At 43.1% G+C, this 16091-nt stretch overlaps 1 protein-coding gene across 1 annotated transcript; it reads right to left on the bottom strand.

The window, feature by feature from the left end:
• Positions 1–12195: 12195 nt before the first annotated feature.
• On the bottom strand, positions 12196–15747 carry LOC139389637 (zinc finger protein 703-like). The gene is made up of 2 exons (XM_071136499.1): positions 15028–15747; positions 12196–14227 (listed from the first exon to the last, which is right to left on the bottom strand). Exons 1-2 carry the CDS (start codon positions 15277–15279, stop codon positions 12722–12724), a joined length of 1758 nt encoding a protein of 585 aa, XP_070992600.1. The 5' UTR covers positions 15280–15747; the 3' UTR covers positions 12196–12721.
• Positions 15748–16091: the final 344 nt, after the last annotated feature.

Raw genomic sequence — 16091 nt, forward strand, 5'->3', positions numbered from 1 at the left:
TTTTTGACCAGGGTCCATAGGGCAGTGCTCAAAATTAGTGCACCATGTAGTGAATATGGTGCTATTTGGGACACACACAGAGAGGCTAGGCGGAGAAATAGTGAGGGAGTGGTCTCTCTCAGGCTTCTAAAAGGGTCTTGAGTAATCACAGCTAGGGCCTCTGGTGGATTTTTTTTCAAGAAACCGCTATAACTCTCCTTATGTAAACTCCTGTATGTGAGCACACACACTCACAGTCCTGCTGAATTAAAATTCACAAAACACGAATGGGCATGAGATACTGACAGCAAACAACTCTGTAATGTAATGTTAGAGGGGCAACGAGCTAGGGAGACTTGTGGGACAATATATGTAACAACTAGCTAAATACAAGGGCTCAAAGCCTGTCGTTAGAGTCACTGTGATGGAATCAAGCCACCGTGTCAGTTTAGACCAACTGTGTTCACTGTCTTATTCAGAGTTGTCATTGCATAAAATAGCCATATAAACTGAAGTATGGGAGTGATAAGGGTGACTCCTACTGTGTGTGTGTGTGTGTACTGACACCTGGAATTATGTCTTTGTTTGAACAGTTCGAGACAACAGAGCTCATACAGTCAGTCCATTGTCATTCATTACCTACTTTCAGATCAAGTCAAATATTCACAAACTAGGGTTAAGTGCTTTGCTCACGGGCACTTCGACAGATTTGTCACCTAGTCAGCTTGAGGAATCAAACCAGAGACCTTTTGGTTACTGGCCAAACGCTCTTAAACGCTAGGCTACCTGTCGCCCAATGACTGTGTGATAGATTAATAGATGGTTACTCATTAAGAATTATCACATCCTCCTTGGTTCAACATGTGGTTTTAATGTTACATGTTAGATAAGTATGCCCTAGGCCCAAAAATAATTGTATAAAATAACCTTGATTTTGCCTCTGATAAGAATAATAATCTGGGATTAATTAGACTTTGAAGTTTATGACTTGAGAAAATTCAGACCAGCTGCATTCAACGTGTGACCTAAACACCTTCTCTATGCCAAGTTAGCCATTTTGACTAAAGACTGCATCTGGGTTGGATGCACACTTTGAGAGAGACAGCAGAGGCAGAAACCATGAATACTGTGTGTATTATGACCACGGGCTGTCCCATAGTGAAGGAGAAAAAACTTGTCAACCAGGGCACGAATGGCAAGTAGGAGGGCTGCCACTCATTCTTTCCAGGCACCTGGAACAGAGCCGCGCTCTCCCAGCACGCAAACAAGGCTGCAATAGCGGTATGCACGTTATTATTAGCAGTGTACCATAATTGTGATGTCTTTTTCTTCTCCTCGATTACCGGGTGTATAACCTAATATAGCAGGCGTAGAAAGTCCACATGTCACGTTCTGACCTTAGTTCCTTTTTTATGTCTTTGTGTTAGGTTGGTCAGGGCGTGAGTTGGGGTGGGTAGTCTATGTTATTTTTTCTATGTTGTTATATTTCTATGTGTTTGGCCTAGTATGGTTCTCAATCAGAGGCAGGTGTCGTTCGTTGTCTCTGATTGAGAATCATACTTAGGTAGCCTGTTTTCCCCATTTTGCTTGTGGGTGTTTATTTTCTGTTTAGTGTCTGTTCACCTGGCAGAACTGTTTCGGTTTCTCTTCGTTGTTGTTTTGTGTAGGGTTCAGTTTTTCAATTAAAATATGACGAACACTTACCATGCTGCATTTTGGTCCTCCTCTCCTTCCACCAATGAGAATCGTTACACCACACATCCTTTTTTCAGGGGAAATGAAAGATCGGTTGAAAAACACTTTATCTGAAATCCAGAAACATTTGCTTTCTGCCGATGCTGCTAAGGGTGCTGGGTGTATGTCTGTGAGTGGTGCACAAGCATGGAATAGGACAACTGAATGTGGAGCAGAGGCAAAGCAGCAGAGGTGTTCCTTCAAATGAGTTTGGCCGTCAATTGGGGCACCGTGTGTTTTATTTAGTTGTTATTGCTTTTAAGTCTGACGTTATGCGGTGCTTTAATGCAGGTGTGAATGAGACGAGGGGTTGGAATTAAGCATGTGGAGAGGGCAGCCATTATGTTTATATGTGGAAATAAAGCAGGAGTTGTGTGATTGCTTAAAAACCTCTACGGAATCAGTGCCTCCCCCCCACAGGACGGTTGAGCTAACGTGATTAGCATGAGGTTGTAAGTAACAAGAACATTTCCCAGGACATAGACATATCTGACATGGGCAGAAAGCTTAAATTCTTGTTAATCTAAATGCACTGTCCAATTCAAGGTAGCTATTACAGTGATAGAAAACCATGCTATCGTTTGAGGAGAGTGAATGGGTATTGAAAATGTGCACGGGTATTGAAACTTGAAAATGTATTAATAAACTAATTTGGCACATTTGGGCAGTCTTGATACAACATTTTGAACAGAACTGCAATGGTTCATTGAATCAGTCTAAAACTTTGCACATACACTGCTGCCATCTAGTGGCCAAAATCGAATTTGCGCCTAACCTGAAATAGTACATTGTGACCTTTCTCTTGCATTTCAAAGATAATGGAAAAAAAACGCATGTTTTTTTCTTTGTATTGTCTTTTACCAGATCTAATGTGTTATATTCTCCAACATTAATTCCATATTTCCACAAACTTCAGTGTTTCCTTTCAAATGGTATCAAGAATATGCATGTTCTTTCTTCAGGTCCTGAGCTACAGGCAGTTAGATTTGGGTATGTCATTTTAGGCGAAAATTGAAAAAAAGGGTCCGATCCTTAAGAGGTTCAGTCCTGATGAAGGACATATTTCACCATCTGGGTTGCTTTACAGTGTGGTCACTGCTGGAAAGAGTAGAGCTCTGCATTGTGTCCTGTTCCTGAATGATGCTCAACAAAGAGGTGGTAGTCAGGGAAGTTGAAGTTAGCGGTTTGTTTGACTGTTTGTTTGTCTGTGTAAGAGAGGGAGAGAGAGAGAGAGGTCATGAGCTCATGGACTCCTGAATTACTCTGCAAAAAAAAAAGTAAATTAGAGTTGGATAAACTTGGATTTGTCTTATACAGGATACTACCCTCTACATCAGTAGTGTACTGCTGTGGGAAATGTTTTCCTGGCACATGTTAGGTCCCTTGATACCAATTGAGCCACAATTAAATGCCACAGCATATCTGAACATTTTGGCTGACCAAACCCAATAAAGCATCTTTGGGATGACATGGAACAGGATGATTGCAGCATGAATGTACCACCGTCCAATCTGTAGCAACTGCGTGATTTCCATAGTGTCAGCATAGACCAAATCCCTGTGGAACATTTCGGGCACCTTGTAGAATCCATTTCACCCACTTGCTTCCAGAGATTCTTGCTCCTTCATCCGTCTTCTAGGGGTCCAGCTCAGGGGGTTCCTACCACAGGCTAGTACCCCCCGGGCTCCCTCTCACGTCAGGCCTCAAGGTGTCCGAGGCTGTTGTCTATACTTCCAGGGGTGTTGTCATTTGTAATCTTGTACCCATTCATTTGAACTCTTAAATCGGCTATTGTTAGCTCGAAAGAGAAGCCCGCTGTACTCTGCGCACTCAGTGCTTTGAGTTAAAAATGTGAATTCCATAAACTTGAATACCCCCTGGATTTTTCAATCACTTAGAGGGCTTGTGCTGTTACACGATAGCAATCTAAGCCCATTTAAATCAGTTTATAACATTCCATTATTGGTTACTCTGTGAGTGGCCATTATTATAAAACATTTTTTTTTATCTTTACTGAAATCAATTTTTCTGGGGAAAAAATGTATCCATAACTTTTATAGGGGTCTACCATACTCCCTCAGCTAACCTTTGTGCACTCAAGGAGTTAAATAGTTTGTTGTCTTCTTGTATGAAATCAGAAGTTATTATCCTGGGTGACCTTAATTATGATTGGGAAATGCAGGCTTCAGACAATCTAAAAGACGTGAAATGATCTAAACTGGTGACTAAGACTACAGCTGGTGACTAAGACTACACGGCCCAACCCTACAGATACTTCAATGTAAACTCTGATTGATCTTATTTTAACGAATTAACCAGATAAATATGTTTCTACTGGTGTCTTCGCACAAGACATTAGTGACCATTGCCCAGGTGTTTGGGTTAGAGATATGAAAATACAAAAATCTAAGCCTCGAGTCATCACAAAGAGGAACTTTAAAAACTTCAGTGAACAGGATTATTTTTTATTTTTTTTTACATAATCTTAATTTTAGTGACCTTGATTGTATTTCAGTTATCCCTAATACTTGTTTAGCTTTGTGCCTTTTTACAGATGTCTTCAATACTATTGTGGATAATCATGCTCCCTTCAAAAAATGAAGGGTTAAAGGTAGATCGAATGTCTGGGGCACTCTGGAAGGTCCACAGTCCGGAACCTCCAGCGACGGTCCCCAGTCCGGAACCTCCAGTGACAGTCCCCAGTCCGGGGCCTCCGGCGATGATCCGCAGTCCAGAGCCTCCGACGATGATCCACAGTCCGGTTCTACAAAGGCGGAGGGATCAGCATAAAGAGGGGGGACTGAGTCCAGAACCGGAGCCGCCACCAAGGGTAGATGCCCACCCGGACCCTCCCTTATAGGTTCAGGTTTGCGGCCGGGAGTCCGCACCTTTGGGGGGGGGGGGGGGGTACTGTCACGCCCTGACCTGAGATATCTCTGTTTTCTTTATATTTTGGTTAGGTCAGGGTGTGACTAGGGTGGGTATGCTAGTTTTGTATTGTCTAGGGTTTTTGTATTGTCCAGGGTTTTTGTATGCCTAGAGTTTTGTGGGTCTAGGGGTTTTTGTAATTCTATGTTGGCCTGATATGGTTCCCAATCAGAGACAGCTGTTTATCGTTGTCTCTGATTGGGGATTATATTTAGGTAGCCATTTCCCTTTGGTGTTTGTGGGATCTTGTCTATGTGTTGCTGCCTGTCAGCACTCCTTTGTATAGCTTCACGTTTCGTTTTGTTCTTTTGTTAGTTTGTTCAGTGTTCATTCTTTAAATGAATAAGAATGTACACATACCACGCTGCGCCTTGGTCCGATCCTTATAACGAACGTGACAGTCAGACTCTATGAGACCAGAAAAACATGGAGTGTGGCTGCATGTTGAAAAGGTTGGTTACTCTGAAACTCTCTCTGTTTAAGTACTTTAGTCTAGTAAACTCGACCGAGAACCACCGGGTGGTACCTTGAAGGACCCATTCTAACGAACTCTTCCTCTGGAAGATCCAGATCTATGGAAGATCTATGACTACAAAATACATTGTGACCTCTGGGGGCAAACCAGAAACTTCTGTCGAACTACTCTCCCCAGACAGACCGGAGATTTCAACTGAGAGACAACAGACATACAATCGTAAATATGTACATTGCATTTCTAAATCCGAATGAGCGGTTGTTGGGGTGCTAAATATCCATATTTATGAAGAGTGTATTGTTCAACTGTATGTACGATAGGCGAAGTCCTTTGTCTCTTCTCCCGCTCTTTCTTACATGCCCCTCCCTTTTCATTTTTGTAACAAGCCATCATATCGGGTTAGTCCACTAGGGACTTTTCATTGCATTGTAGTAATCAATGTGTAAGCTATCCTGTTTGTGTGTTCATGTAATTCTGTGTGATTATTTAGTTAGTTAGTAAATAAATAATTAAACCAATTTGGATATTGCTGATTTAACATTTATGCTAGGGTTCATGCAGATTGCCAAGAGTTTTGCGACATTCAGAATGAGACTGAAGGTAAATAAGAATGAATTAATTGACTGTGACTAATGTAAGATATATTTATACTTATTTATACTTCATAAACTTCTGTCTTATCAAATTTTGCTATTGAAGTATAGACACCTGAGCTGCCTAAGCCGTTCACGGGATTGGTTAATTCTTGAGTTTGCTATGTTCTCCACCGAGTTAGGTGAATCTGATTTTAATTTTAATGCTCCGTATTGCTGGAACAAAATTCAAAATACATTTCATCTTGATGTTTGGGTAATTTAAAGTATTGATTGGGGACTTATTTGTGGAGGAATGTAACTGTTTTTCTGATTTGTGATGTTTTATTTGTGCTTCCATGCCTGTGTTTTTGTACTTTTATGTACAGTAGCAGTCAAAAGTTTGGACACACCTACTCATTTCGGGGTTTCTTTATTTGTACTATTTTCTACATTGTAGAATGGTAGTGAAGACATCAAAACTATGAAATAACACATATGGAATCATGTAGTAATCAAAAGTGTTAAACAAATCAAAATATATAAAATATATTTGAGATTCTTCAAAGTAGCCACCCTTTGTCTTGATGACAGCTTTGCACGCTCTTGGCATACCGCCTGGTATGGCAACTGCTCGGCCTCCGAACACATGGAGCTACAGAGGGTAGTGCGTACGGCCCAGTTCATCACTGGGGCCAAGCTTCCTGACATCCAGGACCTCTATACCAGGTGGTGTCAGAGGAAAGCCCTAAAAACTGCTACCGCACGGCAAGCGATACCGGAGCAACAAGTCTAGGTCCAAAATGCTTCTTAACAGCTTCTACCCCAAAGCCATAAAACTACTGAACAGCTAATCAAATGGCTACCCGGACTATTTGCATTGACCCCCCCCCCCCCCCCTTTTTTTTACACTGCTGCTACTTGCTGTTTATTATCTATGCATAGTCACTTTACCCCTACCTACATGTACATATTAGTTCAATTTTCTTGACTAACCTGTACCCTTGCACAATGACTCTGTACCGGTACCCCCCGTATATAGCCTCGTTATTGTTATTTTATTGTTATTTTTAAAATATATAATATATACTACCATTCAATAGTTTGGTGTCACTTAGAAATGTCTGCGCTTTTGAAAGAAAAGCATATTTTTTGTCCAAGAAGGCCAGCATCCTGGAGTCGACTCTTCACTGTTGATGTTGAGACTGGTGTTTTGCGGGTACAATTTAATGAAGCTGCCAGTTGAGGACTTGTGAGGCGTCTACTTCTCAAACTCAACACTCTAATGTACTTGTCCCCTAGGCTTAGTTGTGCACCGGGGCCTCCCACTTCCCTTTCTATTCTGGTTAGAGCCTGTTTGCGCTGTTCTGTGAAGATCTTCTGTTTCTTGGCAATTCCTCGCATGGAATAGCTTTCATTTCTCAGAACAAGAATAGTCTGACGAGTTTCAGAAGAATGTTATTTGTTTCTGGGCATTTTGAGCCTGTAATCGAACACACAAATACTGATGCTCCAGATACTCAACTTATCTAAAGAAGACCAGTTGTATTCCTTCGTTAATCAGGACAACAGTTTTCAGCTGTGATAACATAATTGCAAATGGGTTTTCTAATGATCAATTAGCCTTTTAAAATGATAAACTTGGATTAGCTAACACAACATGCCATTGGAACACAGGACTGATGGTTGCTGATTTTGGGCCCCTTTCTCCTATGCAGATATTCCATAAATCAGCAATTTCCAGCTACAATAGTCATTGTATTGTACACTCTATTTCTGATCAATTTGATGTTATTTCAATGGACAAAAAAATTGCTTTTCCTTTAAAATCAAGGATATTTCTAAGTGACCCCAATCTTTTGAACGGTAGTGTATATATTTTTTACTTGAGTTTATTTTGTAAATATTTTCTTAACCCTTATTTTTCTTAAAACTGCATCGTTGGTTAAGGGCTTGTAAGCATTTCACAGTAAGGTCTACACCTGTTGTATTTGGGGCATGTGACAAGTAACATTTGATTTGATAAAAAAAAAACACAAAATAACAAGACTAACACCAAATTGAGACTCTGCATGCAGAATTCTGCAAAAACATCCTCGTGTACAATGTAAAACACCAAATAATGCATGAAGAGCAGAATTAGGACGATACCCGCTAATTAACTAAATCCAAAAAAAGAGCCTTTAAACTCAACCACCTGAAAGGAAGCGATTCCCAGACCGTCCATGAAAAAGCCATCACCTACAAAGATATGAGCCTAAAGGACAATCCCCTCAGCAAACTGGCCCTGGGAGTCTGTTCACAAACACAAACACACCCTACAGAGCCTCAGGACAGCAACACAATAAGACCCAAGATCACGAGATAATTACTTGACACATTGGAAAGAATTTACCATAAAATATAGCAAACTAGAATGCAATTTGGCCCTAAACATAGAGTACACAGTTGCAGAATACCTGACCACTGTGACTGACCCAAAATTAAGGAAAGCTTTGATTATGTAACGTTTCAGTGAGCATAGCCTTGCTATTGAGAGAGGCAGCCATATTCAGACCTGACTCTCAAGAGAAGACAGGCTATGTGCACACTGCCCACAAAATGAGGTGGAAACTGAGATGCACTTCCTGACCTACTTCCAAACGTATGACAATATTAGAGACACATATTTCCCTCAGATTACTCAGACCGACAAGGAATTAGAAAACAAATCCAATTCTGATAAACTCCCATATCTATTAGGTGTTATACCACAGTGTGCCATCATAGCAGCAAGATCTGTGACCTGTTGCCACAAGAAAAGGGCAACCAGTGAAGCACAAATTGTAAATACACCATTGTAAATACAACCCATGTTTATGTTTGTTTAATTTCCTTTTTGTCCTATTTGCACTTTCTTACAACACTGTACATAGCCATAATATAACATTTGAAATGTCTCTATGATTTTGAAACCTTTGTGAGTGTCATGTTTACTGTTAATTTCTGATTGTTTATTTAACTTTTGTTCAATTTTTTATTGTATTTATTTAACTAGGCAAGTCAGTTAAGAACAAATTCTTATTTACAATAATGGCCTACACTTGCCAAAACCAGACCAATTGTGCGCCGCCCTATGGGACTCCCAATCACGGACGGATGTGATACAGCCTGGAATCAAACCAGGGTGTCTGTAGTGACACCTCTAGCACTGAGATGCCATGTCTGACACCACTGCGCCACTCAGGAACACTTGCTTTGGCAATGTGAACATATGTTTCCCATGCCAATGAAGCCCTTTGAATTGAATTGAAAGCAAGAGAAGGAGAGCGAGAGAAAGGAATAGAGTGTTTGAGATAGAGAGTGCCTCCTCCCTCTCCTCCTCTCACTCTCTGTCGTGGCTGTCATCGTGGTGAGCCGGTGTGGACTTGGCGTCTAATTGAGGAGCAGCTCCACACCCTGTCGTCATTAATCACCGGGGCTGTCGACTGTCTGCCCATGACCCCACAGTGACACGTAGCTAGCTAGCCAGCCAGGCAGGCATGGCAGCACAGCTCTCTCTCAGCCTGAGAGAGAGACCGAGAGGGGACACTCTTCCTTACTATGTCCCAAATGGCACCCTATTCCATTTATAGTGCACCACTTTTAAACCAGGGCCCATGTAGCTATGATCAAAAGTAGTACGCTATATAGGGAACACTAAGCTGCCATTTGAGACGTAACCTCTGTCTGTCTGTCCCCACCATACCCAGGACAGAGGGACAGGACAGGGAGATCAATCAAATCAAATCAAATTTATTTATATAGCCCTTCGTACATCAGCTGATATCTCAAAGTGCTGTACAGAAACCCAGCCTAAAACCCCAAACAGCAAGCAATGCAGGTGTAGAAGCACGGTGGCTAGGAAAAACTCCCTAGAAAGGCCAAAACCTAGGAAGAAACCTAGAGAGGAACCAGGCTATGTGGGGTGGCCAGTCCTCTTCTGGCTGTGCCGGGTGGAGATTATAACAAAACATGGTCAAGATGTTCAAATGTTCATAAATGACCAGCATGGTCGAATAATAATAAGGCAGAATAGTTGAAACTGGAGCAGCAGCATCAATCCATCTCAGGTGTGGGCCCTCCTGTGAGAAGAGCAGTTGGAAACTAAATGAACTGCCCTCCTCCCCACCAGCCTCCCCCTCCTCACCCACCCAGCCAGCCTGCAGAGCAGAGGTGACAGAAATGAAGTATCTGGGTGTTGACTCAGCTGTAGCAGTGAGAGAATCTAAAGATAGATGGAGAGTGAGACTGATGAGAGTACTGAGATGGAAGGAATAGTGAAGCCTTTGATGAATGAGTGTAAATGGGCGACAGCAGAATTAATTCCTCCCTCTTGACAAGATTGAACGTTTTGTCCTCAGTTTGACCTCTGGTTCTAATACACTAGTGTGAGGCTGATCTCTCACAACAGTCTTTTAAGGGCCAGCGCCAGCCTCTAGAGGACATTAACATCATTTTTGAACTCTGACATTTACTACTACATTTACACAGGGATCTTGATAAACAAAGCCAATAGTTATGTACAACATGACAAAGAGGAATAATGCAATACTGAGTCAAATATATAATCTGCACTTCTACAACAGACCCATAGGTGGCAACATATACTAGGATATGACCCAATTAGTGGACCTCTATTAGCACTTTAATGTATCTTCAATATAAACTGTATTCTTATTTACAGTACAAGCTAAAAACAACAACTTATCTGTCCTAGTTTGGATTCCAACCTCTGATCCAACCCTGAAAACAGGTAGAGAACACAGATAAGCCATATGTGTGGCAGACCATCCATGTCCCAGTCTGTTGGCATTAGCTTGTTTCTGGGGGTGAAAAATGTGTACGCTTGGCTTCCCTCCCTCCTGATGAGTTCACCTGCTCAGCTCTCAGGGCAGAGTGACCTTCCTGGGCAGGAAGGGCTGGAGCTGGCAAGCCCACAGAGGTTTGGGAGCGTGATCTATTTTGTTAATGGCCCTGTCAAGTGACACCTGTGGTCGCCTCTCCCTCTCTCCTGTCTGGAGTGCTAATGAACCGAGTGTGCTTCTCTAGCTAGGGGAGTCTGGGAGTCGGGGTCAATAGCCACCCCCGAGACTGACTACTAGCCTCTTCAATTCCGGATAAACCTCCTATCCTCCACACTATCAGACCATTTAGGCTAGATAAATAAACCATTATTTAATTGAACCAAGACACAAAACACTGGAATTACTGAACTGTGGTGTTGTTGTTACATAGGCTTTCATTCTCTATCCCTGAATATTAGCGTCTAACAGATACTTAAATCAGAGAAATCTGTCCTCAGATAATACATAATACAGTATTGTATTTATTAACCTATTAAATGCTGTTCCCCACCAGGGGAGAGCCATGGTATCTGTCCCAACTGTCATCCTAGTCTTTAGTGCACTACATAGAGTAGTAGTATTGTACTACATAGTGAACATGGTGCCATTTGGGACACATGCTTGTTGTTTGTGTTTCCTGGTTTAAAGGCTGTGCTCCTCCTCTCTAGGGAGGACAAGGTGTCAGGAGCTTTGATTAATATTTCTCTATTAACTACCTCCCATTGTTAGCCCTGGCCTTTGTGTAGCAGGGCCATCCATCAAACAGGGAGGGGAGCCAGGGTCAGCAACCCTCCAGTCATTATCGAAATCCTACTGACCCAGCGGCCACTCAGCGACAGCCAGCAAGCCACAGTGCTGCTGAGACTGCTATTCTGGCCCCCTAACAAACAAGCATCAGCAATTAAACCCTGTCTTGCACTCCCAACAGCCAACATTGTGATGGAGGTAGAGGGAGAAGGAGAGGAAAGAGGGATAGTGGTCTTTAGTAAGAAGCTAAATATGATCTGCCTTCTCTGGGTCAGTGTGAAATCCCATCAACTGTTATTTATTCTGAATTATTACATATATCCATATAGCTGTAGTATATCACTAAATTACAACTATACTTGTCCATAGAACTGCAGTACACCAGCAGTGCAACAGCTAAATTACATGAATATTTGAATAGCTAAATTGTTTACTAAAATAATTTAGTACAATTTAGCAAAAAGATAAATGACCCCCTTATAGCCCTAATGAAAACTAGTTATATAGTGCCACAAGTTATGACACTATATAAGCATTTCAATAAAACAACTTTAAATGCAATCAAGTACATGTTTTAAAACAAAATAAGACCTTTCCCTGTCAGATGGGCAGCACTGCAATCGTTGTGTTTTTATTTTGTTTGAATGAATCTCATCCTCTTTCAGTTACAGTCAGCAACCCCAATGGGCTGACTCCATAACAGTTGGAAATTGTTTGCATCTTTGCTTATGTACAAATACTAAATAAATGGCAATTTATCAAGAAGACTTTATCATCGTGACATTACATTTTCCATCAGTCTGAATAGAAGAAGAAAACAAACAGCAGAGATGGAAAGACACAGAAGCAAAGAACAAATTTAGGCTTATTCCTCCAGAAAAAAACACAGTCCATCTTTGCCATTGTGAAAAACTTTATTTAAAGAGTGTATGATAGGCATAATAACAATATATTTAAAATAGTTTTATCCCAATTAGAATACTTATGAACAATTCATTTGGATAGTAAACTTCCCCCAAGTTTGAATGCCAAGCGCTCAAGTGAAAAATAAATACATGTTTTCAGTCCTGGGAGGGAGCAAAAAAAAAAAAAAAAGAAAAATCAAAAACCAATCCGAAATCCCACAATCTCATCCAATCAAATTCAAGCTCCTTTCTGTTCCCAGGCAGGTGTCTGGCCCACACACCAATGTCTCTGGGCCTTTACTGCTGGCCAGCCATTACCACTGGGTCTTGCCATTGAAATGCCATTCAGAATCCTGTGGCTAACAGGTGGTATTCCAGGCAGGCACGGTAAGGCCCCCTTGTTCTGGCGACTGGCGAGGACCCCTCCTGTCCAGACGGGGCCTGGTCCATCCATCCACTGTGCATATTTGAGTTGTCCAGCTTGTGCCTGTTCTGTTGTCGTTGTGTCCTCAGACGTCACTGGTAGCCCAGGGTGGAGGCTGAGCCTAGTCTCTGGCTGTAGATGGCATAGGGGGAGTAGTAGTGCGAGGACGCCTGCAGTGAGTGCATGGGCAGGCCTGGGGTTCCGGGCAGGTGGGCCTTGCTGTAGGGGTGGTAGCGAGCCAGGCTCAGGCCAGGTGACCCCCGCAGGGAGAAGGAGCTGGGCAGGGTGCCGGGGCTGCCGGGTTGGGGAAGGTGGAGGTGGCAGGAGGCGGCTGAGGAGGGGTAGGCAGATAGGGGCTTACTGTCCAGCCCACCAGTTAGAGCCGTGTGAGTACGCAGGTGGGCCAGCAGCTCCTCTGACGTGGAGAAACGTTTGTCACACGGCCCTCCTACTGACACCCAGTTACAGGCGTGTGGCTGGGGCTCGTTCTGCAGCATGTAGCCGTAGGTATAGAGCGGGTGGGACAGGGTGGGGGTGGTGGAGGATAGAGAGCTGGGGTGGAGGGAGTGAAGGTGGTGTGATGGGTACATGATTTGGTAACCTGATTTTAGAGAGGAGGGGTCATGGACACATGTATTGCAGTTGCTTCCCCCTAAATGGGGGTGGTTGGGGTAAGTCAAACAGTACGGGTCCCTGCATAGACCCTGCATGAGGGAAGGAGGTGAGGCCCCAGTGAGGGGGCTGGAGCTGGGGTGCTTTCCTGGGATCCCCATCCCTAGACTAGACTTGGTATGATCCATGAACTGAGATGGGTAGCCTGCATAGGCGCCCACTATGGAGCCATGGTAACCCATGGAGGAGGGGGGCATGGGGAAGATTGAATGGCTTGGTTTGAAGGGGGAGACAGGGGCGATGTGTCCGGAGCCTAGCCCAGACTGAGAGGACTGTGAGTCAGCCTTGCTCTCCGGCCGCGGGCTGCTAGCGGAGCTAGCATTGCTGGAGTTGGCGATAGCCCGCATGTGACTGGAGTTAGCTAGCTGGGCCCCGTCCAGCTTCTCCTTACTGTGATCAGAATCTTTCTTCCCTGTGCTGCTGTCTGAGCTGGCCTGGTCCGAGCTCACAGGCTTGTTGTCTATGTGCAGGGCCTGAGAGTGTGATGTCTGCTGCTGTGTGGAGGGGGACTGGGTCTGTCTGTGGGACTGGCCTTGGGAGTGCAGGGGAGGGGAGGTGGAGCTGGGAGAGGTGGAGTGTGGGGGGAAGGACGGGCAAGAGCCACTGCTCCCGGATCCGCCACTGCTCCCGGATCCACCACTGGGCACCCTGAAGCCAGCTTTGTCTGTAGCACCCTTGGTCACCAGCCCATCCTTGCGGGATTCCCCTCCGGCCTTGTTGTAAGGCTTGAAGCTGGACTTATCCTCCAGGGACTGGTGCTGGTCTCCAGACTTGTGGCCAGAGCTGGAGGGGCGTCCGGATTGCTCCTTGTCACTGAGGCTGATGGAGGAGAGGGAGCCCAGCTTGGATGAGGAGGGGGGGTCTGGTTTGCCGATCTGTGAGCAGGTCTGAGCCAGCAGGGCCAGAGGACTCTTCTTAGCATCCAGCTGAGGGGGCGACACAAACAGAGACAGGATGAGAGCACAGCCATGTTAAAGTACTCTATAGTCACACTCTATACTGGTCTTACATTGGATGGTAATTCGGTAACTATTCTGTAATTTTTTTCTTTGATTTTGTTCTGAGTGTATAATATGTCCACTATAAATATATTTTTAGCCAGTATCATTTAATAGGCCAAATAAAATGTCCATCCAATAAACAAGGTGCAGTAAAATGCGTTGTAAATGTTAGTAATAATTTAGCCCATGAGTCATATATATCTATTCGCAGAGGGAAGGAGACATCAATCTGCCCAAAAGTTTTATTTCCCTGTGTTTGCCCTATGAAAAAATCCTTAACAGAAAGAGAGAAAGCGGGAAAAATGCAATGTTGGCACGGGGTAAATAGCATCTGTTCTATTAGGGAAAAACGAAGGAAACGATTTAACTATTTCTGTTGACATATTTTACAGACAATTACACACAATATATGAGAGTATCAAATCAACACACTGGCCTATTTATGTAACCTCAATAACTCAAGAATAACTCAATAATAGGCTACTCATTTGAAATATTAATTTCATAATCTAGTTTGTTGGGTCACTTGAAAGGTAAAATAAATATAGACTGTAATGTAGACGAATTAGTTACAATGTTATGCGTAATTTGATGCGTAGGCTAATACATGAGTAATCTTGGAAACTACGTGGGATATTTATAAATATTTGTAAATAATTCCAAACATTAACACGGTCGAGGATGATCGAAGAATTCGACAGTTCTAGAAAATGTGCTTTGCTTACCTCGATGCTTACTGGCGCGGACGTCAGGGGTTGGAGATACTCTGGGTGTAGCAAGATGCTACTGTGAGTGCTCAACATCTTTAGAATCCGAATAGGCAGCCTTCTAGCCTGGCGTGTTGGATCTGAGGGCGAAGGTACGGAAACCAGCTGTATTTTAGTTCCTCTCGGGAGTGAATTACAACGGTCTTTACCGGTACACTCAGGGGACGGACTGCGTAAATGCGCGTCAGATCCACGGGGAGAATTGTTCATCTGGATCGGGGCGGCGCAGAGTTCGGGCGATGGCAGGGAACGTGTTGTTGTAAGTAGAAATACATTTATGAAAACAACATATGATGCACAAATCAATAATCAAGCATAAGTACTCGGTCTGTTTTAATCCAAATATACCAACAGTAGCACGGGTCTCATGAATCAGTTCAAATTATTGTCTTTATAGAAGAAGAATTCTCTCAAATGTCAACATTCCTTGACCCAATCTTCTGTCCTTTCAAAATACTTTCCCTGGATTGGACAATTACATCCGTCCGTCTTGTAAAAGAGGAATGGAGCAGAAAGATCATCTGTAGTCAGTTATCACCAGAAAATAATAAACATGGACAAGTGTAAATAGAATATTCCCGTAGACGATACGGCCAGGCTTTCCTGTCGCTGTCCCACTCTCTCTCTTTTCACACAACAGCTAGTACCATGCTCATTTCACATACTAAAGACCAAACTAAGGAGGCGAATTTTTAAGCAAGAAACCGCTGTCCAATCGCGAGTTCACGCATTCGTAATAAGGGGATCGGCTCTCCTTGTAGAGGCGCGGCCTGCCTGTGTCCACACCCCTACACTCTCCTTGGCAATGTTTTTAAATATTGCTTAATATATAGACATGTACTTTTATGATAACTGAAATTTAAGTCACTTTTTATGTCAATAAAAAACGATCTCTACCATAGATAGTTCATAGCCACACAACAAGCTGATGGTTTGCTTTAGATGTCATTTGTTATATAGCCTATACCCATTCCCCTTGTAAATTAGTTCATTCAATTCGAAATAACAGCACTATGTTCATG

The sequence above is a fragment of the Oncorhynchus clarkii genome, chromosome 30 (assembly GCF_045791955.1).
Source record: "Oncorhynchus clarkii lewisi isolate Uvic-CL-2024 chromosome 30, UVic_Ocla_1.0, whole genome shotgun sequence".
NCBI classification, from domain to species: Eukaryota; Metazoa; Chordata; class Actinopteri; order Salmoniformes; family Salmonidae; genus Oncorhynchus; species Oncorhynchus clarkii.